This window comes from Pseudochaenichthys georgianus, unplaced genomic scaffold (assembly GCF_902827115.2).
Source record: "Pseudochaenichthys georgianus unplaced genomic scaffold, fPseGeo1.2 scaffold_773_arrow_ctg1, whole genome shotgun sequence".
Classification (NCBI taxonomy): Eukaryota; Metazoa; Chordata; class Actinopteri; order Perciformes; family Channichthyidae; genus Pseudochaenichthys; species Pseudochaenichthys georgianus.
The window spans coordinates 1-27328 of record NW_027263321.1 but is presented as its reverse complement, the minus strand read 5'-3'; the positions used below and the strand labels follow the sequence as shown (position 1 = coordinate 27328).

The 27328-nt window shown below is 47.7% G+C and overlaps 3 protein-coding genes across 7 annotated transcripts in view; all 3 read left to right on the top strand.

The window, feature by feature from the left end:
- The window catches only part of apc (APC regulator of WNT signaling pathway), a 34075-nt gene extending 21173 nt beyond the window's left edge, over positions 1-12902 (top strand). The window contains 7 exon segments of the mRNA XM_034079932.1: positions 965-1104; positions 1181-1258; positions 3986-4102; positions 5754-5968; positions 7369-8425; positions 8427-10244; positions 10246-12902. Of these exon segments, the coding sequence (XP_033935823.1) occupies positions 965-1104; positions 1181-1258; positions 3986-4102; positions 5754-5968; positions 7369-8425; positions 8427-10244; positions 10246-12330 (5510 nt within the window). The 3' untranslated portion in view covers positions 12331-12902.
- A 2907-nt stretch (positions 12903-15809) lies between these two features.
- LOC117444268 (FSD1-like protein) lies at positions 15810-22670 on the top strand. Of its 5 annotated transcripts, none has more exons than XM_034079934.1 (12): positions 15810-15860; positions 17746-17841; positions 17934-18065; positions 18150-18251; positions 18336-18358; positions 18572-18693; positions 18865-19182; positions 19282-19411; positions 20113-20198; positions 20372-20626; positions 20776-20864; positions 21175-22670. In XM_034079934.1, the coding sequence occupies exons 1-12, from the start codon at positions 15846-15848 to the stop codon at positions 21274-21276; spliced, it is 1470 nt and encodes a 489-aa protein (XP_033935825.1). In that variant the 5' UTR covers positions 15810-15845; the 3' UTR covers positions 21277-22670. The 5 variants fall into 5 exon arrangements, with proteins under 5 accessions (XP_033935825.1, XP_033935827.1, XP_033935826.1 ...); XM_034079936.2 differs by having other exon boundaries at positions 15817-15860; positions 17750-17841; XM_034079935.1 differs by having other exon boundaries at positions 15853-15933.
- A 212-nt stretch (positions 22671-22882) lies between these two features.
- On the top strand, positions 22883-24879 carry LOC117444265 (band 4.1-like protein 4; the record flags this gene model as incomplete). Its single annotated transcript, XM_034079930.1, has 9 exons — positions 22883-22905; positions 23092-23192; positions 23307-23411; positions 23588-23633; positions 23767-23845; positions 24130-24227; positions 24402-24468; positions 24545-24632; positions 24791-24879. Coding segments are annotated over exons 2-9 (671 nt in total), but the record flags the coding sequence as incomplete, so codon positions are not given.
- Between the last annotated feature and the right edge of the window lie 2449 nt (positions 24880-27328).

Genomic DNA, 27328 nt, shown 5'->3' with positions numbered 1-27328 from the left:
TGTGTCCTCTCTGACTGTCTGTGTCCTCTCTGACTGTCTGTGTCCTCTCTGACTGTCTGACTGTCTGTGTCCTCTCTGACGGTCCCGTGTCCTCTCTGACGGTCCTGTGTCCTCTCTGACTGTCCCGTGTCCTCTCTGACTGTCCTGTGTCCTCTCTGACTGTCCTGTGTCCTCTCTGACTGTCCTGTGTCCTCTCTGACTGTCCTGTGTCCTCTCTGACTGTCCTGTGTCCTCTCTGACTGTCCTCTGTCCTCTCTGACTGTCTGTGTCCTCTCTGACTGTCCTGTGTCCTCTCTGACTGTCTGACTGTCCTCTGTCCTCTCTGACTGTCTGTGTCCTCTCTGACTGTCTGTGTCCTCTCTGACTGTCTGTGTCCTCTCTGACTGTCTGTGTCCTCTCTGACGGTCCCGTGTCCTCTCTGACGGTCCCGTGTCCTCTCTGACGGTCCCGTGTCCTCTCTGACGGTCCCGTGTCCTCTCTGACTGTCTGTGTCCTCTCTGACGGTCCCGTGTTCTCTCTGACTGTCCTGTGTCCTCTCTGACTGTCCTGTGTCCTCTCTGACTGTCCTCTGTCCTCTCTGACTGTCTGTGTCCTCTCTGACTGTCCTGTGTCCTCTCTGACTGTCTGACTGTCCTCTGTCCTCTCTGACTGTCTGTGTCCTCTCTGACGGTCCCGTGTCCTCTCTGACGGTCCCGTGTCCTCTCTGACGGTCCCGTGTTCTCTCTGACTGTCCTGTGTCCTCTCTGACTGTCCTGTGTCCTCTCTGACTGTCCTCTGTCCTCTCTGACTGTCTGTGTCCTCTCTGACTGTCCTGTGTCCTCTCTGACTGTCTGACTGTCTGTGTCCTCTCTGACTGTCTGTGTCCTCTCTGACTGTCTGTGTCCTCTCTGACGGTCCCGTGTCCTCTCTGACGGTCCCGTGTCCTCTCTGACGGTCCCGTGTCCTCTCTCCCTGTGCCCTGCAGGTGGTCTACAGGCGGTGGCTGAGCTGCTGCAGGTGGACTGTGAGATGTTCGGTCTGAGCAGCGATCACTACAGCGTGACGCTGCGACGCTACGCCGGCATGGGCCTCACCAACCTCACCTTTGGAGACGTGGCCAACAAGGTGAGAGGACACACACACAGCGCGCCTCTCCTTCTGTCCCCACGCACACACCCCTCTGACTCCGTGTCCCCATCAGGCCACGCTGTGCTCCATGAAGGGCTGCATGAGGGCGATGGTGGCCCAGCTGAAGTCCGACAGTGAAGACCTGCAGCAGGTAACCTCCTCTGACTGACTAATGCATGTATCCATCTCACGCTTTAAACTCGCATTTCAGACCTGAGTGGAGGTCATCTTGGGATATATCAATGAGACGTAACCGTGCGGGAATATCACGGGGGGACATCTGCGTAATGACTGAAGAGGATTAAGGACCTCCTCAGATTCTTTGTTTTATCAGATGTAAAAAAAAGAATTAAAGTCAGAATCCCAAATAATCTTCTCTTTTGATCCAAAAGAAACGGTTTCAGTGCGATCAAATAAAACACATCTCCCAACAAACCCAAAAGTGGAAAACAGTTTGATCAGAAATTATAAAAGTTGAAACCGTTTTAAATAGTTTAGAAATATATTGTACAGTCAAAAAAATTCCATGTGTCTCGGCTGTCTCTTGTTGCCGGTAGTACCTGTCTCTTGTTGACGGTAGTACCTGTCTCTTGTTGCCGGTAGTACCTGTCTCTTGTTGACGGTAGTACCTGTCTCTTGTTGCCGGTAGTACCTGTCTCTTGTTGCCGGTAGTACCTGTCTCTTGTTGACGGTAGTACCTGTCTCTTGTTGCCGGTAGTACCTGTCTCTTGTTGCCGGTAGTACCTGTCTCTTGTTGACGGTAGTACCTGTCTCTTGTTGACGGTAGTACCTGTCTCTTGTTGACGGTAGTACCTGTCTCTTGTTGCCGGTAGTACCTGTCTCTTGTTGACGGTAGTACCTGTCTCTTGTTGCCGGTAGTACCTGTCTCTTGTTGACGGTAGTACCTGTCTCTTGTTGACGGTAGTACCTGTCTCTTGTTGCCGGTAGTACCTGTCTCTTGTTGACGGTAGTACCTGTCTCTTGTTGACGGTAGTACCTGTCTCTTGTTGACGGTAGTACCTGTCTCTTGTTGACGGTAGTACCTGTCTCTTGTTGACGGTAGTACCTGTCTCTTGTTGACGGTAGTACCTGTCTCTTGTTGACGGTAGTACCTGTCTCTTGTTGACGGTAGTACCTGTCTCTTGTTGACGGTAGTACCTGTCTCTTGTTGCCGGTAGTACCTGTCTCTTGTTGCCGGTAGTACCTGTCTCTTGTTTCCGGTAGTACCTGTCTCTTGTTGCCGGTAGTACCTGTCTCTTGTTTCCGGTAGTACCTGTCTCTTGTTGCCGGTAGTACCTGTCTCTTGTTTCCGGTAGTACCTGTCTCTTGTTGACGGTAGTACCTGTCTCTTGTTGACGGTAGTACCTGTCTCTTGTTGCCGGTAGTACCTGTCTCTTGTTGACGGTAGTACCTGTCTCTTGTTGCCGGTAGTACCTGTCTCTTGTTGCCGGTAGTACCTGTCTCTTGTTGCCGGTAGTACCTGTCTCTTGTTTCCGGTAGTACCTGTCTCTTGTTGCCGGTAGTACCTGTCTCTTGTTGACGGTAGTACCTGTCTCTTGTTGACGGTAGTACCTGTCTCTTGTTGACGGTAGTACCTGTCTCTTGTTGCCGGTAGTACCTGTCTCTTGTTGCCGGTAGTACCTGTCTCTTGTTGACGGTAGTACCTGTCTCTTGTTGACGGTAGTACCTGTCTCTTGTTGCCGGTAGTACCTGTCTCTTGTTGACGGTAGTACCTGTCTCTTGTTGCCGGTAGTACCTGTCTCTTGTTGACGGTAGTACCTGTCTCTTGTTGACGGTAGTACCTGTCTCTTGTTGACGGTAGTACCTGTCTCTTGTTGACGGTAGTACCTGTCTCTTGTTGACGGTAGTACCTGTCTCTTGTTGACGGTAGTACCTGTCTCTTGTTGACGGTAGTACCTGTCTCTTGTTGCCGGTAGTACCTGTCTCTTGTTGACGGTAGTACCTGTCTCTTGTTGACGGTAGTACCTGTCTCTTGTTGCCGGTAGTACCTGTCTCTTGTTTCCGGTAGTACCTGTCTCTTGTTTCCGGTAGTACCTGTCTCTTGTTGACGGTAGTACCTGTCTCTTGTTGCCGGTAGTACCTGTCTCTTGTTTCCGGTAGTACCTGTCTCTTGTTTCCGGTAGTACCTGTCTCTTGTTGACGGTAGTACCTGTCTCTTGTTGCCGGTAGTACCTGTCTCTTGTTTCCGGTAGTACCTGTCTCTTGTTGACGGTAGTACCTGTCTCTTGTTGACGGTAGTACCTGTCTCTTGTTGACGGTAGTACCTGTCTCTTGTTGACGGTAGTACCTGTCTCTTGTTGACGGTAGTACCTGTCTCTTGTTGACGGTAGTACCTGTCTCTTGTTGACGGTAGTACCTGTCTCTTGTTGACGGTAGTACCTGTCTCTTGTTGACGGTAGTACCTGTCTCTTGTTGACGGTAGTACCTGTCTCTTGTTGCCGGTAGTACCTGTCTCTTGTTGACGGTAGTACCTGTCTCTTGTTGCCGGTAGTACCTGTCTCTTGTTGACGGTAGTACCTGTCTCTTGTTGCCGGTAGTACCTGTCTCTTGTTGACGGTAGTACCTGTCTCTTGTTGACGGTAGTACCTGTCTCTTGTTGACGGTAGTACCTGTCTCTTGTTGCCGGTAGTACCTGTCTCTTGTTGACGGTAGTACCTGTCTCTTGTTGCCGGTAGTACCTGTCTCTTGTTGCCGGTAGTACCTGTCTCTTGTTGACGGTAGTACCTGTCTCTTGTTGACGGTAGTACCTGTCTCTTGTTGACGGTAGTACCTGTCTCTTGTTGACGGTAGTACCTGTCTCTTGTTGACGGTAGTACCTGTACCTGTCTCTTGTTGACATTAGTACTTCCTGTCTCAGGTGATAGCCAGCGTCCTGAGGAACTTGTCGTGGCGCGCCGACGTGAACAGCAAGAAAACTCTGAGAGAGGTCGGCAGCGTGCGAGCTCTGACCGGCTGCGCCCTGGAGGTCCAGAAGGTGAGAAGACAGCACTTCTGTCCTCATGTCTCTTTGTCTGTGTCGTCTCTAAATGTCTCTCTGTCCTTGTGTCTTTGTCTCTCTGTCCTCTTCTCTAAACATCTCTGTTTCTGTGTCCTCATCTGTCTGTGTCCTCGGCTCTTTGTCTCTCTGTCCTCGTCTCTAAACGTATCTGTCTCTGTGTCCTCATCTCTCTGTGTCCTCGTCTCTTTGACTCTCTGTCCTCGTCTCTAAACGTCTCTGTGTCCTCATCTCTTTGTCTCTTTGTCTCTCTGTCCTCGTCTCTAAACGTCTCTGTGTCCTCATCTCTCTGTCTCTGTGTCCTCGTCTCTTTGTCTCTCTGTCCTCGTCTCTAAACGTATCTGTATCTCTGTCCTCGTCTCTTTGTGTCTCTGTCCTAGTCTCTAAACGTCTCTGTCTCTGTGTCCTCGTCTCTCTGTCTCTGTGTCCTCGTCTCTAAACGTCTCTGTCTCGGTGTCCTCATCTTTCTGTCTCTGTGTCCTCGTCTCTTTGTCTCTCCCTCCTCGTCTCTAAATGTCTCTGTCTCTGTGTCCTCATCTCTCTGTCTCTGTGTCCTCATCTCTCTGTGTCTTTGTCTCTCTGTCCTCATCTATAAACGTCTCTGTGTCCTCATCTCTCTGTCCTCGTCTCTAAGTCCTCATCTCTCTGTGTCCTCATCTCTCTGTGTCTTTGTCTCTCTGTCCTCATCTCTAAACGTCTCTGTCTCTGTGTCCTCGTCTCTCTGTCCTCGTCTCTAAACGCCTCTGTCTCTTTGTCCTCGTCTCTAAACGTATCTCTGTCCTCGTCTCTTTGTCCTCGTCTCTTAACGTCTCTGTGTCCTCGTCTCTCTGTCTCTGTGTCCTCATCTTTTTGTCTCTCTGTCCTTGTCTCTAAACGCCTCTGTCTCTTTGTCCTCATCTCTCTGTCTCTCTGTCCTCGTCTCTTAACGTCTCGGTCTCTGTGTCCTTGTCTCTCTGTCTCTTGTGTCCTCGTCTCTAAACGTCTCTATCTCTGTGTCCTCATCTCTTTGTCTCTTGTGTCCTCGTCTCTAAACGTCTCTATCTCTGTGTCCTCATCTCTTTGTCTCTGTGTCCTCGTCTCTAAACGTCTCTATCTCTGTGTCCTCGTCTCTTTGTCTCTCTGTCCTCGTCTCTTAACGTCTCTGTGTCCTTGTCTCTCTGTCTCTGTGTCCTCATCTCTTTGTCTCTGTGTCCTCGTCTCTAAACGTCTCTATCTCTGTGTCCTCATCTCTTTGTCTCTGTGTCCTCGTCTCTAAACGTCTCTGTCTCTGTGTCCTCGTCTCTTTGTCTCTCTGTCCTCGTCTCTAAACGTCTCTATCTCTGTGTCCTCATCTCTTTGTCTCTGTGTCCTCGTCTCTAAACGTCTCTATCTCTGTGTCCTCGTATCTTTGTCTCTCTGTCCTCGTCTCTAAACGTATCTCTGTCCTCGTCTCTTAACGCCTCTGTCTCTTTGTCCTCATCTCTCTCTCTGTGTCCTCGTATATTTGTGTCTCTGTCCTCGTCTCTAAACGTATCTCTGTCCTCGTCTCTTTGTCTCTCTGTCCTCGTCTCTTAACGTCTCTGTGTCCTCGTCTCTCTGTCCTCGTCTCTAAACGTCTCTCTGTCTCTAAACGTGTCCTCTCGTCCTTCAGGAGTCCACCCTGAAGTCTGTCCTCTCTGCTCTGTGGAACCTCTCGGCGCACTGCACAGAGAACAAAGCTGATATCTGCTCCGTGGACGGGGCTCTGGGCTTTCTGGTGGGAACGCTGACGCACCGCAGCCACACCAACACGCTCGCTATCATCGAGAGCGGGGGAGGCATCCTGAGGAACGTGTCCAGCCTCATCGCCACCAACGAGGCGCACAGGTAAACTCCTGTTCATACCTGTACCAGGGTTTCCGCTAGGATTTTTTCTCTCCGGTCAAATGTCCGGGCAGAATTCATTTTACCGGACTAATTTGAAACGTACCGTGTGTCATGTTTCAATGATGATAAGAGTTGTGCAGCAGAGTTTCCGTCAGCAGGTAACCACCGGACTCTGAGCAGATAGGCTTCAGTTTAAAACTCAGTTCAGGCTCATTTTTATATCGCTTCAGTTTATAATCGTAACAGATCGAAAAATTCAGGTTCATTTTTCAATAAATGATTCAACAAACAACAAACAACATAATTATTACATTCAAACAAACTACTTGCAGTAGATAAAGTACATTATTCAGAAGTTTACATCAACTTTGAATAACAACACGGGAGAAACGGAGCCTCTCTTTCCCTCCCTCTCTCCCTCTCTCTCCCTCTCCCTCCCTCTCTCTCCCTCTCCCTCCCTCTCTCTCTCCCTCTCCCTCCCCTCTCTCTCCCTCCTCCCTCCCTCTCTCCCTCTCCCTCCCTCTTCCTCTCCCCTCCTCTCTCTCCTCCCTCTCTCTCCCTCCCTCTCTCTCCTCCCTCTCTCTCTCTCCCCTCTCTCTCTCTCTCTCCCTCTCCCTCCCCTCTCTCTCTCTCTCCCTCCTCCCCCTCTCTCTCTTCCCCTCTCTCTCCCTCTCTCTCTCCTCCCTCTCCCTCCCTCTCTCATCCCTCTCCCTCCCTCTCTCCCTCTCTCCTCTCCCTCTCTCTCTCCTCCCTCTCTCTCTCTCTGCCCCCTCTCTCTCCTCCTCCCTCTCTCTCTCTCCCCTCTCTCTATCTCCCTCTCCCTCCCTCTCTCTCTCTTCCCTCTCCCCCTCTCTGCCTCTCTCCCTCTCTCTCCCTCTCCCTCCCTCTCTCTCCCTCCCTCTCTCTCTCTCTCTCTCTCGCCCTCTCTCTCTCTCTCCCCCTCTCTCTCTCCTGACAGCCTGTCAGTTTCTCATGCAGCTCCTGCAGCTCGCTAAACAGAGGGCGGGGCTTCAGGTGATCATGCAGAGCTGCGTGTCTCGGTCAGACTCAGCAGCTGATCTGATCTCTCTCTCTCTCCGGTTACACTTCACTCTCGTTCATGTCCATATGGATCAGATCCAGCTCTCCTGGTCGGCCTTTATAGAGAGCACCGATCAGACTATTGAGAGTGAATATCGGCCGATAATGACCGGCGGCCGATCGATCGGAGCCTCCCTAATTATTACCAGACATTTTGACCGGCAGGTTTTGAATTTACCGGTTTTTTATAAATGTTACCAGCTAAAAACCGGTAATTACCGGCTAACGGAAACCCTGACCTGTAGAGGTAAACACCTGGAGAGCACCTGTAATGACCTGTGGGCTCTGAAGGCTGATGGATTCTCCTCCCTGTGTTGCAGGCAGATCCTGCGAGACCACGGCTGCCTGCCCACTCTGCTGCAGCACCTGAAGTCTCACAGCCTCACCATCGTCTCCAACGCCTGCGGAACGCTCTGGAACCTTTCGGCCCGAGACGCCAAGGACCAGGAGGCATTGTGGGAGCTGGGCGCTGTGGGCATGTTGCGCAACCTCATCCACTCACGCCACAAGATGATCGCCATGGGCAGCGCCGCCGCTCTGCGCAACCTGATGGCCAACCGGCCGGCGAGGTACAAAGACGCCAGCGTGGTGTCGCCGGGCGCCGGCGCCCCCTCGCTGCACGCCAGGAAGCAGAAGGCTCTGTTCGAGGAGCTGGACGCCCAGCAGCTGTCAGAGACCTTCGACAACATCGACAACCTGAGCCCGAAGGCAGCGCACAGGAAGGGGCGGGGCTGCAGCGGCGCCACGGGGGGGGGCGGCCCGACGCGCTCTTACACCAACACGCCCGTTCTGTCCAGCCCGAAGAGCACCGACGGGTCGAAGCGGACGAGCGAGGAGCCGTTCGCCCGGCCCGTGTTCCCGCCCAGCGTCCGGGCGTCCAGCGACAGCCTCAACAGCGTCACGAGCGCAGACGGGTACGGAAACCGCGGCAAAACCAAACCGTCCACCGAGCCGTTCTACTCCTCGGACGAGAACGGAGGCAACAAGTGCTGCGTCTACAGGAAGTACCCGGCCGACCTGGCGCACAAGATCCGCAGCGCCAACCATATGGCGGACGACGACGGCGGCGAGCTGGACACGCCCATCAACTACAGCCTCAAGTACTCCGACGAGCAGCTGAACTCTGGGCGTCAGAGCCCGAGCCACCGCGGCGCCGCAGAGAGCGAGGAGGACGAGCCGCTGGACGCCCGGCTGCGGCGCCGCGGTGACTCGGCTCCCAAAGGGAACCGCATGGCGCCCACGCCGCCGCAGCGCTATATCGCTACGGCAACATCAAACTACAGCGGCGAGGCGGCACCGGAGCAGCCGATCGACTACAGCCTGAAGTACGGCGCCGACGTGACCCGCAAACCTCTGTTCAAACCTGAGGAGAGCGCCCCCCCCCTCAGCACCCCCTCCCCCGCCGTCCTCCGCTAACAAGCTCCGCCCCCCGCTGCCGACCAAGCGCCCGCCGCCCAAAGGCAGCCAGGAGGCGCCGCAGACGTACTGCGTGGAGGACACGCCCATCTGCTTCTCTAGGGGCTCCTCGCTGTCCTCGCTGTCATCGGAGGAAGAGGAGGAGGATGGGAGGAAGAGGAGGGGGGGGGGCAGCGACTACCCCACGCTTCCTGTGAGCGAGAAGGAGGAGCAGCAGCGTCAGCAGAAGGAGGCGCAGAGTCAGACCTCCAGCGCTGCCGCTGCTGCTGCTGCTGCCGCCGCCGCCTCTAGGGGGCGACGCAGCCACCATCATCATCATCACGTGACATCCTCCGGCGCCCGGACGCCGAAGAGCCCCCCCGAGCCGCCGTACGCTCAGGAGACGCCGCTGATGTTCAGCCGCTGCACCTCCGTCAGCTCTCTGGACAGCTTCTCCACCTCCTCCATCGCCTCGTCGGTGCGCAGCAGCGAGCCGTGCAGCGGCATGCCGAGCGGCGTGGTGAGTCCCAGCGATCTGCCCGACAGCCCGGGGCAGACGATGCCTCCGAGCCGCGCCAAGACGCCGCCGCCGCCCAGCAGCAAACAGGAGAAGAAGAAGCAGGAGGAGGAGAGCAGCGCGGACGTCATGCTGCACTTCGCCACCGAAAGCACGCCGCACGGATTCAGCCGAGCATCCAGTCTGAGCGCGCTCAGTGTGGACGAGCCTTACATCATGGCGGAGATGAGGAAGGAGGAAGAGGAGGAGGCGAGTGAGGAGATGAAGGAGAGGAAGGAGAGGAAGGAGAGGAAGGAGAGGGAGGAGAGGGAGGAGAGGGAAGAGGAGGAAGGACAACTGGACGAGTCGGACGACGACGACGACATCGAGATCCTGGAGGCCTGCATCAAGAGGGCCATGCCCAAGTCGTCACGGAAACCAAAGAAACAACAACAACAACAACAGCAGCAGCAACAGCAGCCTGCACCACGGAAACCCAGCCAGCTTCCTGTCTACAAGCTCCTCCCCCCGCAGGGCCGCAGCCAATCACAGCAGAGGAAGGACGGTCCATCGGAAGAGGTGCCGAGAATTTACTGCGTGGAGGGAACGCCGCTCAACTTCTCCACCGCCACCTCGCTGAGCGACCTCACCATCGACTCACCGCCCAATGAGGAGGCAGCACCAATGGCTCAGCCCTCCAATCAGAGCAGGGGGGCTGGGCTTAGGGGGGCGAGGCCTCATGAGGGCGACAACGGTGATGACATCTTGGCGGAGTGCATCAGTGCCGCCATGCCTAAAGCAAGACCCAGGAAGCCGGTCCGCACGGCGCCTGGCGAGATACAGGCTCCGCCCCCTCCCCCCCCGGGCCCGCCTCTCCTCAGCACGCAGCAGCAGAAGAAGAAACCGACGTCTCCGGTGAAGCCGATGCCCCCGCGGGCGCCATACAGCATCTCCGCGGCAACAGCAGCCAAAGCGAAGCCGGGCTTCACCTTCGACTCGCCACACCACTACACGCCCATCGAAGGCACGCCGTGCTGCTTCTCACGCAACGACTCGCTCAGCTCGCTCGACTTCGACGAAGACGAAGGCGGCGAGAAGGACGAAGAGAAGCGAGTGAAGGAGGAAGACGGCAGGAAGAGGAAGCAGCAGACGGCGGCCGTCGTTCCCCGTACAAAACCCGCCGCCAACCTGCCGGACGATAGGCAGAAGTTCTGCATCGAGGACACGCCCGTCTGCTTCTCCAGGAACTCGTCTCTGAGCTCGCTGAGCGACATCGACCAGGAGAACAACAACAAGGAGTTCGCTGCCCCCCCCCCCTCCGGAGCAGCAGGAGGGAGGAACAGCCGGCAGGAAGTCGCCCCCCCTGCAGGAAGAGCAGAAGCCCCGCCCCCCAGCGAGCGGCTACGCCCCCAGAGCGTTTCACGTGGAGGACACGCCCGTCTGCTTCTCCAGGAACTCGTCTCTCTCGTCTCTGAGCATCGACTCCGAGGACGACCTCCTGCAGGAGTGCATCAGCAGCGCCATGCCCAAGAAGAAGAAGAAGGGTGCCGCCGTGCCGCCGTCCCTCCCTAAAGAAGAAGAAGAAGATGAAGAAGAAGAAGAAGAAGGGATATTAGCCGAAGAGGAGCCTTCGGACGGGCCGCGGAGCCCCGCCTCCCCCGACTCGGAGTCTTTTGATTGGAAGGCGATCCAGGAAGGAGCGAACTCGATCGTCAGCAGCCTGAACGCCGCCGCCGCTGCGCCGCTGTCCCGCCAGCCGTCCTCCGACTCAGACTCTGTGCTGTCACTCAAGTCTGTTGGATCACCGTTCCGCCTGCCGCCGCCATCCAATCAGAGCGCAGAGGAGGGGGAGAAGGAGGAGGGGGGGAAGCGAGGGGGGCGGATCCTGAAGCCTGGCGAGCGCAGCACTCTGGAAGCCAAGAAGAAGAAAGAGCAGGAGGAAGAGGAAGAGGAGGCGAAGGCGCTGCACGGAGGGAAGAAGGTTTACAAGAGTCTGATCACCGGGAAGCCTCGTGTGGAGGCTAGGGGGCGGAGCCAACCTCAGGTGGAGGCCAGGGGGCGGAGCCAACCTCAGGTGGAGGCCAGGGGACGGAGCCAACCCCGAGCAGCGCCCGCTGCCAAACCCCCAGGGAGCGACCCCGAGCGAGGCTCCTCTCGAGACTCCACCCCCTCACGCTCCTCCTCAGCCAATCAGAAGGGAGGGAAACTGCTGCCGCCGCGCACTGCCTCTCCAGGAAGTGCTTCGTCTTCATCATCTTCAGCGTCCAGAACGACCAATAAGAGCGGATCGGCGGTGAGGAGCGGCGGCATCCCGAGGAGCGAGTCGGCGTCTCGAATCGGAGGATCGACAGCGGCGAAGAAAGCGAAGGCGGAGTCTGAGAAGCCGCCGGCGCTCGTCAGACAGTCGACTTTCATCAAAGAGGCTCCGAGCCCCACACTGAAGAGGAAGATGGAGGACGGAGAGACCGCCTCCAGCCCCGAGAGGAGCCACGAGAGCCCCGCACACCCACAGGAAGTGACATCATCATCACGCTTCAGCCGCACCGGCACCTGGAAGCGGGAGAGTAGCAGCAGCGGGGGGGGAGGAGGAGGCGGGGCTAGCGGCGGCGGGAAACACTCGACCTCGCTGCCCCGCGTCGGAACCTGGAAGAGAACGGGAAGCTCCTCCTCCGTCCTGTCAGCATCATCAGAGTCCAGCGAGAAGGGGAGGAGTCAGGAGGGGCAGGAGGGGCGGGGCCAAGAGGACAGGAAGGGCACGTGGAGGAGGGCGAAGAGTGGGGGAGAGGGGCGGGGCTTCAGCGACCGAGCGGAAGACGTTTGGGTGCGATTGGAAGATTGTCCCGTCAACAACCCCCGCTCCCCTAACGGCCCCCCAATCATAAGCCCCGCCCCTTCCTCCTCCGTCATAAGCCCCGCCTCCTCCTCCTCAAAGATCCCGTCCTCCACCTCGTCCTCGTGCTCCAACCTCAACCTGCGGCGCAGCTGCGAGAGTCTGGACGACAAACAGCAACCGCCCCCGCAACCGTCGCTGCAACAGACCCCCCCTCAGCAACAGACCCCCCCTCAGCATCAGACCCCCCCTCAGCATCAGACCCCCCCTCAGCGTGGCGTCTCCCAGCCTCGCGGCGCTGTAGCGGCCCGAGTTTCGCCCTTTAATTACACCCCGAGTCCGAGGAAAAGCAACAACGACATCATCAACACCATCACCTCCTCCGCCCCCCCCACGCCTCCCACCACCACCTCCTCTTCCTCCTCCTCTTCCTCCACCACCACCCCCCCTACGCGCCCCTCACTCATCCCCACCCCCGTCACCAAGAAGCGGGAACCTAAAGGTGGGGAGGGCGATCGATCGGGGGGGGAGCGCGGCTCGTACATCGTGACGTCCGTTTGAATAAAGACTAAAACGTGTAGATATGGTGGAAGTGAACTGTACAGGAAGTATTTAAGCCCCGCCCCTCACCCTCCGCCTCATTGGCTCCTCCCCCCTGTCAGTCGAGCTTCTTAATGAATGACTTTCCATGAACTTTTTATGTTTTTATACCACTACTACTACTACTAAACCATGTGTAGCGCTTAGCTCCGCCCCCTGCCTGTGTCCCTGCATGGCCCCGCCCCCTTATCGATTATGCTGTTCCTGCTAGCTATTACCGGTGTGTCTGGATCTGAAGGTGTTTCTCCCTAAACTAATTTATTCCTGATGAGCTGCGGGGGGTTCCTGCGGCGTGGGGGTGTCAGAGGGACGTCTGTTGTGTTTCCGGGGGTTCAGTGGCTCTGAATAACACTGTTATTAAGTTATTGCTGTAAAACCTTAAAAACCTTTTAACTTTGAAGCACATAATTTAAAAATGTTTTTGCCAAAAAGAGTTCCTCAGTGCTCTTCATGCTGTCACTCACTGTCTGTGCTGGAGGAGAACGTCTTTGGTGAAACGTTGATGAAATAAAAATCTACATTTTAGCTGCAAACTGTGTGTGTGTGGAAGACATGATGTCATTTACACATTGGACATGATAGGAGAAGGGGCGGGACATCTCTAAGCTGTGGACCAATCACAACAGAGACACTACACACTGATATACACCTGAACATCAGCAGGAGAGGACTCTTTAAAGTAGAGACACTACATACTGATATACACCTGAACATCAGCAGGAGAGGACTCTTTAAAGTAGAGACACTACACACTGATATACACCTGAACATCAGCAGGAGAGGACTCTTTAAAGTAGAGACACTACATACTGATATACACCTGAACATCAGCAGGAGAGGACTCTTTAAAGTAGAGACACTACATACTGATATACACCTGAACACCAGCAGGAGAGGACTCTTTAAAGTAGAGACACTACATACTGATATACACCTGAACATCAGCAGGAGAGGACTCTTTAAAGTAGAGACACTACATACTGATATACACCTGAACATCAGCAGGAGAGGACTCTTTAAAGTAGAGACACTACATACTGATATACACCTGAACATCAGCAGGAGAGGACTCTTTAAAGTAGAGACACTACATACTGATATACACCTGAACACCAGCAGGAGAGGACTCTTTAAAGTAGAGACACTACATACTGATATACACCTGAACATCAGCAGGAGAGGACTCTTTAAAGTAGAGACACTACATACTGATATACACCTGAACATCAGCAGGAGAGGACTCTTTAAAGTAGAGACACTACATACTGATATACACCTGAACATCAGCAGGAGAGGACTCTTTAAAGTAGAGACACTACACACTGATATACACCTGAACATCAGCAGGAGAGGACTCTTTAAAGTAGAGACACTACATACTGATATACACCTGAACATCAGCAGGAGAGGACTCTTTAAAGTAGAGACACTACACACTGATATACACCTGAACACCAGCAGGAGAGGACTCTTTAAAGTAGAGACTCTACACACTGATATACACCTGAACATCAGCAGGAGAGGACTCTTTAAAGTAGAGACACTACATACTGATATACACCTGAACACCAGCAGGAGAGGACTCTTTAAAGTAGAGACACTACATACTGATATACACCTGAACATCAGCAGGAGAGGACTCTTTAAAGTAGAGACACTACATACTGATATACACCTGAACATCAGCAGGAGAGGACTCTTTAAAGTAGAGACACTACATACTGATATACACCTGAACATCAGCAGGAGAGGACTCTTTAAAGTAGAGACACTACATACTGATATACACCTGAACATCAGCAGGAGAGGACTCTTTAAAGTAGAGACACTACATACTGATATACACCTGAACATCAGCAGGAGAGGACTCTTTAAAGTAGAGACACTACATACTGATATACACCTGAACATCAGCAGGAGAGGACTCTTTAAAGTAGAGACTCTACACACTGATATACACCTGAACATCAGCAGGAGAGGACTCTTTAAAGTAGAGACACTACATACTGATATACACCTGAACATCAGAGGACTCTTTAAAGTAGAGACACTACATACTGATATACACCTGAACATCAGCAGGAGAGGACTCTTTAAAGTAGAGACACTACATATTGATATACACCTGGACATCAGTAGGAGAGGACTCTTTAAAGTAGAGACACTACATACTGATATACACCTGAACATCAGCAGGAGAGGACTCTTTAAAGTAGAGACACTACATACTGATATACACCTGAACATCAGCAGGAGAGGACTCTTTAAAGTAGAGACACTACATACTGATATACACCTGAACATCAGCAGGAGAGGACTCTTTAAAGTAGAGATACTACATACTGATATATACCTGAACATCAGCAGGAGAGGACTCTTTAAAGTAGAGACACTACATACTGATATACACCTGAACATTAGCAGGAGAGGACTCTTTAAAGTAGAGACACTACATACTGATATACACCTGAACATCAGCAGGAGAGGACTCTTTAAAGTATAGACACGACATACTGATATACACCTGAACATCAGCAGGAGAGGACTCTTTAAAGTAGAGACACGACATACTGATATACACCTGAACATCAGCAGGAGAGGACTCTTTAAAGTAGAGACACTACATACTGATATACACCTGAACATCAGCAGGAGAGGACTCTTTAAAGTAGAGACACTACATACTGATATACACCTGAACACCAGCAGGAGAGGACTCTTTAAAGTAGAGACACTACATGCTGATATACACCTGAACACCAGCAGGAGAGGACTCTTTAAAGTAGAGACACTACATACTGATATACACCTGAACATCAGCAGGAGAGGACTCTTTAAAATAGAGACACTACATACCGATATACACCTGAACATTAGCAGGAGAGGACTCTTTAAAGTAGAGACACTACATACTGATATACACCTGAACATCAGCAGAGAGGACTCTTTAAAGTAGAGACACTACATACTGATATACACCTGAACATCAGCAGGAGAGGACTCTTTAAAGTAGAGACACTACACACTGATATACACCTGAACATCAACAGGAGAGGACTCTTTAAAGTAGAGACACTACATACTGATATACACCTGAACATTAGCAGGAGAGGACTCTTTAAAGTAGAGACACTACACACTGATATACACCTGAACACCAGCAGGAGAGGACTCTTTAAAGTAGAGACACTACATACTGATATACACCTGAACATCAGCAGGAGAGGACTCTTTAAAGTAGAGACACTACATACTGATATACACCTGAACATTAGCAGGAGAGGACTCTTTAAAGTAGAGACACTACGTACTGATATAACGGGTTATTATTTGCATGAATTAAACATGATATAGGTATAATATATATTTAGACAGCATTTAAATGAATTGTTGGCAGCTTCAGACCCTTATTTTGAAACTCCACACCGGAAGCTGTGATGTGTGTGACGTCACTCTGTGAAGCGTCCTCTCAGGTGATGGACTCTCAGAAGGTGAGGAGGAGGATGATCTGTAACTGTGTTCCGGTGTTCATGTGTTGATGAGGGAGTGGCAGCGGGGGTAAAGGTCAGTGAGGGAACTCATCGATCCTCTGATCAGGGGAAGCGGCTCCGGGCTCAGCGGGGTAGAGAGCAGAGGATTAGCCGTTAGCCGTTAGCTCCTATCCCGCAGGAGGCTGAAGCCGCTGTGGCCAATGGTGGTACTGCAAGTAGCGTGACGTCATGATGGCCCAAATCGACTGACCTTTGACTTACAATGAAAGATAGATATATAGACTTTATTGTGATGGGATGTTTTAAAAGTTACTTATATAATTATATTTGTAATGGTATTAACATTATGAAGCCTGTTCTCTGTCACGCTTGAATCTCCCTCTGGGGATCAACAAAGGTCCATCTTGTCTAAATAAAATAAAGATACACATTTATACATTTAAAAACAATATATACATCTCCTCAGAAAGAAATAACTATATAGAGGAGTATCGAGTGTGTTTTGTGTGGGGAAACGCCACTGCGCATGCTCAGTCGACCCACAGCCGGGTGTCTTTTAGCTTCATGCGCCACTGAGCAGCCTCTGAGAGGAACGGAGATCTCTCTCTGTACAGACTGTTGGCTGTTAGCTTCTCTGTGCCTCTGATTCACTCGGAATGAGATCTCAGATTAAGATTAGCATCAGCTACAGCTAGCTCTGGATAGCTGTGGCTTTGTCGGTGCGTTTTAATATCAGGTGCGTGCGCTACTCTACAGGTAACTCGACCTCTGTCAGTCACTCGACCTGTGACACGCACACACACACACACACACACACACACACACACACACACACACACACTGTGCACCTGTTCAACAACAGCTGCCAACAAAAAGACAAGTTCGATTTTTTACGTCTTTCTCTAAGGCTGCGTTTCACTTCGGTTAAATGGATTCCTTGCGTCCTTTCCCTGTGACTAGTCCCTCCCACCAGGGAAGCAAGGAGAGAGGAAACCACGAGAAGCAGCGAAATGAGTTTTAAGAGCAATGGGACGTCCTTTCCTCCGGAGCGTCACGTGAAGCGACGTCCGTTTGTGATGACGCCGCACAGCTGATCGTCTGACAGCAGCTCTGTCCCCGTTGTTTCCACCCCCCCCCCCTCACATTACTGACACGAACAGTATCATCTGTTGTAGACCCACATACAATAAATAAGAACTCATTCTCAAAAAAGATAAACGCCATTCTTAAAATGTATAAACGAACAATAGTTGGATTAATATTGATTAGGAGCAGAATAGAAATAGAATAATAGAGAGAAGAAAGAGAGAGATGTTATCTATCAGAACCAGTTAGAGGAACATTCAGTGCACACTTTGTGTGTGTGTGTGGATATGCAGCACATTCACATTTTAATAGCACTTAACGACTGACTGGAAATGACAACAAATGAATAAAATGGTTGTGTCCTCGTTGTTGTTCAGATGAATCTCATGTTTGAAACTAAATGAAACAGGAATTGAAACAACACACGGTGTAGACTGAGGAGGGAGTCCCGTGAGGTTCATCTTCACTCCGCTGGGAAACGGCTCTCAAGAAGCATGAGATCAGTGCATGCGCTGCCTCGTCCAATCAGTGAGCGATACACAGTAAGGGGGCGGGGTCTGGTGGTTCCTCGGTTATCGCTCCTCGATCCTCGAGTGAAACGCAGCCTAAGTGTTTGTATTCTATGAAGCCTCGATGACAACATAATAATATAATTAAATAACATTTGAATTGTGAAACAGTTGATGTAGTTTTTAATATTCCTGAAGTGTATATATAGCTTCATCTTATTATATATTTAAATGCAGATAAGTATGAATCTGAGTTTGTTCCACTTTATAATACTGAGTGTGTTGAACAGGAAGCTCTGAGCCGCATCATCAGCACGCTAGCCAATAAGAATGAAGAGCTGCAAACCTTCCTGGAGACCGTCGACAACACGCTGACGGGCCTGCAGGTCAGCAGCTGATTGGCTCAGGGGGAGAAAGTGGGAGGGGCTTATGTTGTATCACTTTGAATTGAAGTTAAAAACGTGTTCTGTCCAATCAGGAGGAGTCATGTAAGGTGATGTCAGAGCTGGAGGCGGAGCTCGAACAGCTAAGCTCCGCCCTGGAGGAGAAAGGGGCGGGGCTCCGTTACGTCATCAAAGAGGAGAAGCGGAGGAAGGAGGCGGAGCTTCAGGTGAAGACGCTTATTATAATCAGGAATTATTCATTCGTATTAATTGTAGCTCCGTTTAAATGTATTATATTAAACGTGTTTCAGAAGCAGATGTCGGAGGGGAAGTTCGCCCTGCGTTCGGGCGAAGAGCTGCTCGAGTTCGCTAACCAAACGCTGACGATCACCAACGAAGAAGAGTTCCTCAAGGTAGGATGGGAGGACATTAAAAATAATAAGATCAATTAAAAACAAACATAAAATAATAACGTTATTTATGTGTTTTCTGTCCAGGCGGCGAAACAGATCAAAGAGAGGTTCGTTAACCCGTCCTTTGATACGTTATCAAACACTTTGATGTTGACAGGTTTTAACATTTTATTTATTTTGCTCTTTCTTTGTTTCAGTTTTATTTTATTTTTAATTAACACTTTTTTAAATTTATTTTATTTTAGCTTTTAATTAAATTAGTAAAAACCACTAACACGTCTTAAACCAATCAAAGCTCAGCGTTTAACCCCCGTTGCCAGGGTAACCATGGCCCCGGGGTTCCGCCTGGCGACCCGTCCGGCGGCGTCGGAGACGATGTCGCAGTTCACCGTCGACTTCAGCGCCGACAGGGCGGGGCTTCAGAGGCTGGACTTCCTGCCAGGTGATCAACATCAGATCAACATCAGATCAACATCAGATTTCTTTTCAGTCAATGTATTATTTATTTTAATGTTTGTCGGCCAAATCTTTATGAATGTATAAAGTGCACCGTCTCCTGCTCGGTGTCATCCGGATGACTATCAGTATTTTATTTTGAAAATCTCCCTCTCAGTCCCTAAAGTTCCAGAGATCGACGCCCCCTCCTGCGTTGCCAGGGACAACAACATCACGGTTGCCTGGCGACCGGCCGGCGACGGCTGCGACGACGGACGAATCGAACGCTATGATCTGGAATACAGGAAGTCGAACAGAGAGGATTCGCTGAGGGCCGCCGGAGATGCATGCTGGGAAAAAATGACCGACATCGAGGAGACTCAGGCGACCATCTCAGGTCTGAAGTTCGACTCCCGCTTCGTGGTGGTTCGCGTTCGAGCGAGGAACAAAGCGGCCGCCGGCGACTTCTCCGAGCCGGTTGCCGTGCCGACCGCAGGTGGTTTTATATAAATATTTATCGTAGCTTAATTTAATTTATTTTCTGCATAACTTTTTATTATTATTACTTAATTATTTTAAATGTACTTTCCTGCAGCGTTCGCCTTTGTGTTTGACGGCTCGTCGGCTCACGCTGAGCTGAGGGTTCAGAGCGACACGGTGACCTGGGAGCCGCAGGGGGTCAAAGGTCACGACGCCCGGCTGAGAGGCAAAGAGAACAAGAGCAGGTACCGCTGAGCATCATGGGAGTTGTAGTCCTTCCTGCCTTTCCCTCCCAGGTGGTCAAACCCAATCTTAACTGTCATTAATTTAGGTTTGCTTTCTGCTGCTGACCTTTTTGTCCCTCTTCAGTCTCCGTACCGCGTCGCCACCGCTCGCTCAGGTAGAAACGACTTCGCTGACCAATCACGTTCTCCATCCGCCATTTCCTGCTCCACTCAGCCAATCACATCACTGCTCCACTGACATCATCTTACCCTGATTTAATATTCAGATCTGTTTGTGGCTCCATTTGTTCACGTGTTGATTATATAACACAAACACAAACCTATTCAATAAACTCATAACAGAGTGAATATATATATATATGTGTTTATGACATATTACATTTTAATAACCAGCTTAATTAGATTTATTATAAAAATAATACATGGGATTTTCCTGAAGCTCAAAGTGGCTTAAATTAAAACACTAACATTTTAATTCTTTGTTTGTTTCTATTTATTTAGATATTGTGTATTTTGTTGTTTACAGAATTGTAAATCAATTAAATTAATATTTAGAGTTTTTTCACGTTTTCTCATCGCTTCGGCTCGTCTCATTGGCTGTTTCACTTCCTGGTTTCTCACTTTCACTCTCTACGAGTTTAAAGGGTTTTAAATATTTTTTTATATTTTTTACTAAATGATGTGTTTCTATTGGTCGGCAGCCGGAGCGCCACGCCCTCGCCCAATAAGACGGCAGGAAGTCGAGGCGCACGCGACCGATTCGCCGGAGAGTCGTACACCGTGCTGGGTGAGGAATGCTAACCAATGCTAATGCTTTACAATATGGGTTTTAAAATATAAAGAATAAAATAAGAAACGGTCTCACCAGCTTTTATTTTGATATTTATAAAAAAGAAAACCCGTCCGTGTTTAGTGGACTTTTATTTTGAAGGTTTAATAAAACATCCTCCCGTCTCCTAGGCGACCAGGAGATGGTGGGCGGCGGCCTCTACTGGGAGCTCCGCCCCCTCGCTGACTGGAAGTCCTTCAGTGTGGGCGTGGCTTATCGCTCCAGCCTGGGACGCTTTGACCAATTAGGTAAAAGCTCCGGTTCCTGGTGTCTCCACGCCAGCCAATGGCTGCAGAGCTCGCTCGCTGCCAAGCACAACAACCGGGCGAAGGCGCTCGATTGGCCACTGCCTCAGCGAATCGGAATCTTCTGCGACTACGACAACGGTAGATATTCTGCTCTGTTCTTATTCTAACTTTTAATCTGTGTTTACAGACCGCCTCTCCGTCTACTGCTTGCATTATACGATGTTTATATATTTATGATTTTGATATTTTCATTTTTGTGTTCAGTCGTTGACGTCTCTGTGTTTCAGGAGATTTAATCTTCATCGACGTCGATCGCCTTCGTCTTCTTCACTCCTTCAAAACAAAATTCAACCAGCCGCTCGTCCCCGCCTTCACCGTCAGTACTCCGACACGTTTGATATCTTATTATAATGTTATTATATTAATAGCTTATGATATTTGTATCATTTCAATATTTTACTATCTTATTATTATTTTAATATTTTATAATTATTTATTATTTTATTATAATTTTTTGGCAACAATTATTACAAAAATTAGAATTTTATTTATTTTGAAATTCATAATTTGAAGCTTTAGTTTTAGAGCTTTTATTCTGAAAAAGCGCTGCTGTTTTGTTGAATGCCAGACTTTCATTTTGAAGGTCTTAATTTAAACAAGAATCTGACTGTATTCAATCGTTGCAGGTTTGGTGCGGCGGCATCGCCTTGACGACGGGCCTGCAGGTGCCGAGTTTCATGGGTAATTTCCTCTCGACCAATCAGAGCCTGAGCAACCTGTCGCCGTAGATCCTCGTCCAATCAGCTGCTTCCATTTCCCTGCTGTTGATTATCATTAATTTATTATTTTATGCATTTGTAATTATGAGTTTAATTTATTATAGTAAATGTTATTATTACAGATGTACGTGTTGTTGTTGTTGTCTTCGTCAAATATAAACATAAAGAATATTTAAATTAAATTATTTAACAAAATTAATATATTTGTATTTCCTGTTCGATGATGAAATTCTGGACCTGAAGCTTTATTTTGAAGGGATCATAACTTTATGTCATACCTCAGCTCTTATTTTGAAGAAGCAACCGAAAACAAGGCCTTTTCCCTCTGGCTTTTATTTTGAAAATCTACTATTATTGTCTTTTAGCTATAGCTTTTATTTTGAAAAGACTTTCATGAGAAACCAAAAAAGGCTTTTATTCTGAAATGCATCATCACTTACTGTTGTGCATTCCTTCTGGCTTTTATTTTGAAAATCTACTAGTATTGTCTTTTAGCGATGGCTTTTATTTTGAAAATCTACTATTATTGTCTTTTCCCTCTGGCTTTTATTTTGAAAATCTACTATTATTGTCTTTTAGCTATGGCTTTTATTTTGAAAAGACTTTCATGAGAAACCAAAAAAGACTTTTATTGTGAAATGCGTCATCACTTACTGTTGTGCATTCCTTCTGGCTTTTATTTTGAAGGCTGTAACAAAGCATACATTATTTTGAAATTCATGAAGAATTTATGTTTAATTGTTTTGAAATACTTTTATTGTGAAAGACCTCGTTAGAGTTCATGTCTTGTATCTCGCCTGGCTCTTATTTTGAAATCTCTACCAAGATGTACTTTATTTTGAAACATATCAAATCGTCTATGTTTAATAATGTGAAGGCTTTTATTGTGAAAGACTGGATTAGTGTTCCTTCTGACTTCCTGGCACTTTGACTGAATGACTTTTATTTTTGAAGGAAAATATATGTAATTGTTTCTGTTTTTTACTTGATTTTGAGAATCAGGATTTATTAAAAGTTAAAATCTCAGATAAGTTTGACTGAAAACAAATGAAAGGTTTATTTATTGATTATTGATCATTGATGACATCATGCGTGTGAATGTTTTATATTTTGATAAACTGAAATAAATAAATGTATTGAACTTGGAATAATGATTTGTGTCAGAGGTTAAAATCAGCACTTCCTCCTGACCTTTCAAAGTAAAAGTCTTGCTGTCTTCTTTTTATATGAAAGATTTTAATGTGAAAAACCGCAGGAAGTGTTTTGTTGATAGAAGTTAAAAATAGATTACATTTAATTTAAAGGGTTAGGTTATTGATTAGGTTTGATTCATGTTTTGATGAAAACTACAGAATCTGTATTTTCCACAATTTCATGACGGCGAGTGTTTTCCCAAAGAAGGGGGCGGGGCCTGTGTAGATGGAACATTTAAATTAAAATAATCATCATTTTCTGTTTCTTGTTTTTTTTTAGTAAGTAAAAAAAAAACACAAATATTTCACACAGTCTGAAACCGTTTGAATATACACATAAATAATAAAAAACCGAAACAGTGAGACAGAGAGGAGGGGGCGGGGCCAGAGGGTTGTCTCCATGGCAACAGGTCAACAGCGCAGCATCAGAGCAGGAGGAGAAGAGGTGAGGGTAAACTTTAATAGCAATAACGTCTCTCTTTAAAGGTTCAATATAAATAACCTTTATTTATTGGGGGGGAGTACACAAACAAACATGTAAACATTTAATGTCTGGAGTGTTTGGTTCTGTAACTCAGCTCCTGATTGGTTGATTTCTCGTTCAACTTATCCGACTATCTTTCGTGCTTAGTCATGATGGCGTGTTTCCGTGGTAACCGGGAAGATTTCTATGGAGAAGTGCTCCTATTGGACGAGAGCAAGCTCTGCCTGACGTCAGAGCAGGGCATCAAAGTGAGAGTTAATATTAATACGAGATCAAATAATATAAATGAAAGTGTTTTATTGTCCTTTAATAATAATGTATGTTTTATATATTTATTGATCTCCTCTTTTTAATGTCCTCAGAAGTCTTCCAAGGCGGCGGCCATTTTGCGGCTCGTGTTTTGTCACCTAAAAATCGCACAAGTCGAATTCTTCGGTTTGAGATTCTGCGACAGAAACCAGCAGACGGTGACGGAGAACATATTTAACAACTACTGCGTCTCTTTTACTAATGACTTAGTTTGGTTGAAGCATTAAAAGTGTAGTTTCATGTTTTTATTGTTATTATGTCAATGAGGTATTTTATTATTTTCTGTTCACACAAAACACATGTTATTGATAAAGTAGATAATAATGTGTTTCAGGACTGGTTGCATCCTCAGAAAGCTCTCTCTCAGCATCGAGGCCTCGGTACGTGAAGCTCCTTCAATCTGAAGTGAATTCTAAACAATAACAGCAACAAATCATGTTCTGTCGACACGATGATACATTTTCACAAATAAATGTCGTAATTTAATTTCTCTTCGTCTCTGTTGTGTCACAGTCGGGCCGCCGTACATTTTCTATTTCGGGGTGAAGTTTTACGCTCAGGATCCGTCGGAGCTGGAGGACGAAGCTACGCTGTAAGGTGTATAATGTTACCTAATGTTAGCTTACGTTCCTTTGAAGAGTAGAGTAGGTTACATAGTGACATCACTAGGTTACAGAGTGACATCATTAGGTTAGTGACATCACTAGGTTACATAGTGACATCACTAGGTTACAGAGTGATGTCACTAACATCATTAGGTTAGTGACATCACTAGGTTACATAGTGACATAGTGATGTCACTGTGTTCCATAGTGATGTCACTGTGTTCCATAGTGATGTCACTGTGTTCCATCGTGATGTCACTGTGCTCCCCAGGTGTCAGTTTTACCTGCAGGTGCGTCAGGACGTCCATCATGGCCGCCTGCCCTGCCCCCCCTCCCTGAAGCCCCGCCTCTCCGCCCTGATGCTGCTCGGTAACACTTTCATATCAAATGTTATTTATTCTTTCCTTCATTTATTTATTTCGATCAGTTTAAAAGTCCTTCGAAAGTTAAACTTTTCATCTCAATTATAAAATATGTTGCTTTATTTGTGTGTATTTGTGTGTATTTGTGTGTATTTGTGTGTATTTGTGTGTATCCCTGCAGTGGATGGAGGAGAGCGCAGCGACGTGGAGCCGACTGAGGAAATAAAGACCCTGTGTGAAACCCTCAGGTAAAGAGACACTAATATATATTATATTATATTATTTATGTATTTTTTTTTATATAACATATCTGTGTGTGTGCAGCTGTGTTTCCGGTCCCCAGGTGCAGCGTTACTTCCTGTTCCTCTGCAGCTCTCTGGAGACCTTCGGAGTCTCTCTGTTCCCCGTCTACGTGAGAATACACACTTTCATTATTATATTTCCTGTATTTTATATCTTGCTTTTTGTCTTTGTCAGTTTACATGTTAATCTATTTATTCGTAGATAAGTAAAACATGTGTTATTAAAGTATTTATTTGCACTTTAACAGTGTAATAATGTGTGTTTCAGGGTGAGGGGGGGAAAGAGTACTTCCTGGGTCCCACGCCGGCCGCTGTACTGGTTTACAGGAGCAGAGAGCTGCTGGGGAAATATCTCTGGTAGGAGTGAGACCTCTCACCTATCTTTGTTCCTCTCTTAACTGCATATATAAAGTGTGTGATTTCTCTCAGAGTGAGACCTCTCACCTATCTTTGTTCCTCTCTTAACTGCATATATAAAGTGTGTGATTTCTCTCAGAGTGAGACCTCTCACCTATCTTTGTTTTTCTGTTAACTGCATATATAAAGTGTGTGATTTCTCTCAGAGTGAGACCTCTCACCTATCTTTGTTTTTCTGTTAACTGCATATATAAAGTGTGTGATTTCTCTCAGAGTGAGACCTCACACCTATCTTTGTTTCTCTGTTAACTGCATATATAAAGTCTGTGATTTCTCTCTCACCTATCTTTGTTCCTCTGTTATGTGCATATATAAAGTGTGTGATTTCTCTCAGAGTGAGACCTCTCACCTATCTTTGTTCCTCTCTTAACTGCATATATAAAGTGTGTGATTTCCCTCAGAGTGAGACCTCTCACCTATCTTTGTTTCTCTGTTAACTGCATATATAAAGTCTGTGATTTCCCTCAGAGTGAGACCTCTCACCTATCTTTGTTCCTCTGTTAACTGCATATATAAAGTGTGTGATTTCTCTCAGAGTGAGACCTCACTCTCACCTATCTTTGTTTCTCTGTTAACTGCATATATAAAGTGTGTGATTTCTCTCAGAGTGAGACCTCTCACCTATCTTTGTTTCTCTGTTAACTGCATATATAAAGTGTGTGATTTCTCTCAGAGTGAGACCTCTCACCTATCTTTGTTTCTCTGTTAACTGCATATATAAAGTGTGTGATTTCCCTCAGAGTGAGACCTCTCACCTATCTTTGTTTCTCTGTTAACTGCATATATAAAGTGTGTGATTTCTCTCAGAGTGAGACCTCTCACCTATCTTTGTTCCTCTGTTAACTGCATATATAAAGTGTGTGATTTCTCTCAGAGTGAGACCTCTCACCTATCTTTGTTTCTCTGTTAACTGCATATATAAAGTGTGTGATTTCTCTCAGAGTGAGACCTCTCACCTATCTTTGTTTCTCTGTTAACTGCATATATAAAGTGTGTGATTTCTCTCAGAGTGAGACCTCTCACCTATCTTTGTTCCTCTGTTATCTGCATATATAAAGTGTGTGATTTCTCTCAGAGTGAGACCTCTCACCTATCTTTGTTCCTCTGTTATCTGCATATATAAAGTCTGTGATTTCTCTCAGAGTGAGACCTCTCACCTATCTTTGTTTCTCTGTTATCTGCATATATAAAGTGTGTGATTTCCCTCAGAGTGAGACCTCTCACCTATCTTTGTTCCTCTCTTAACTGCATATATAAAGTCTGTGATTTCTCTCAGAGTGAGACCTCTCACCTATCTTTGTTTCTCTGTTAACTGCATATATAAAGTGTGTGATTTCTCTCAGAGTGAGACCTCTCACCTATCTTTGTTTCTCTGTTATCTGCATATATAAAGTGTGTGATTTCTCTCAGAGTGAGACCTCTCACCTATCTTTGATCCTCTGTTATCTGCATATATAAAGTGTGTGATTTCTGTCAGAGTGAGATCTCTCACCTTTCTCTGTTATCTGCATATATAAAGTATGTGATTTCTCTCAGAGTGAGACCTCCTCTCACCTATCTTTGTTTCTCTGTTAACTGCATATATAAAGTGTGTGATTTCTCTCAGAGTGAGACCTCTCACCTATCTTTGTTCTCTGTTAACTGCATATATAAAGTGTGTGATTTCTCTCAGAGTGAGACCTCTCACCTATCTTTGTTTCTCTGTTAACTGCATATATAAAGTGTGTGATTTCTCTCAGAGTGAGACCTCTCACCTATCTTTGTTTCTCTGTTAACTGCATATATAAAGTCTGTGATTTCTCCTCAGAGTGAGACCTCACTCTCACCTATCTTTGTTTCTCTCTTAACTGCATATATAAAGTCTGTGATTTCTCTCAGAGTGAGACCTCTCACCTATCTTTGTTTCTCTGTTAACTGCATATATAAAGTGTGTGATTTATCTCAGAGTGAGACCTCTCACCTATCTTTGTTTCTCTGTTAACTGCATATATAAAGTCTGTGATTTCCCTCAGAGTGAGACCTCACTCTCACCTATCTTTGTTCCTCTCTTAACTGCATGTATAAAGTATGTGATTTCCCTCAGAGTGAGACCTCTCACCTATCTTTGTTTCTCTGTTAACTGCATATATAAAGTCTGTGATTTCTCTCAGAGTGAGACCTCTCACCTATCTTTGTTTCTCTGTTAACTGCATATATAAAGTGTGTGATTTATCTCAGAGTGAGACCTCTCACCTATCTTTGTTTCTCTGTTAACTGCATATATAAAGTCTGTGATTTCCCTCAGAGTGAGACCTCACTCTCACCTATCTTTGTTCCTCTCTTAACTGCATGTATAAAGTATGTGATTTCCCTCAGAGTGAGACCTCTCACCTATCTTTGTTTCTCTATT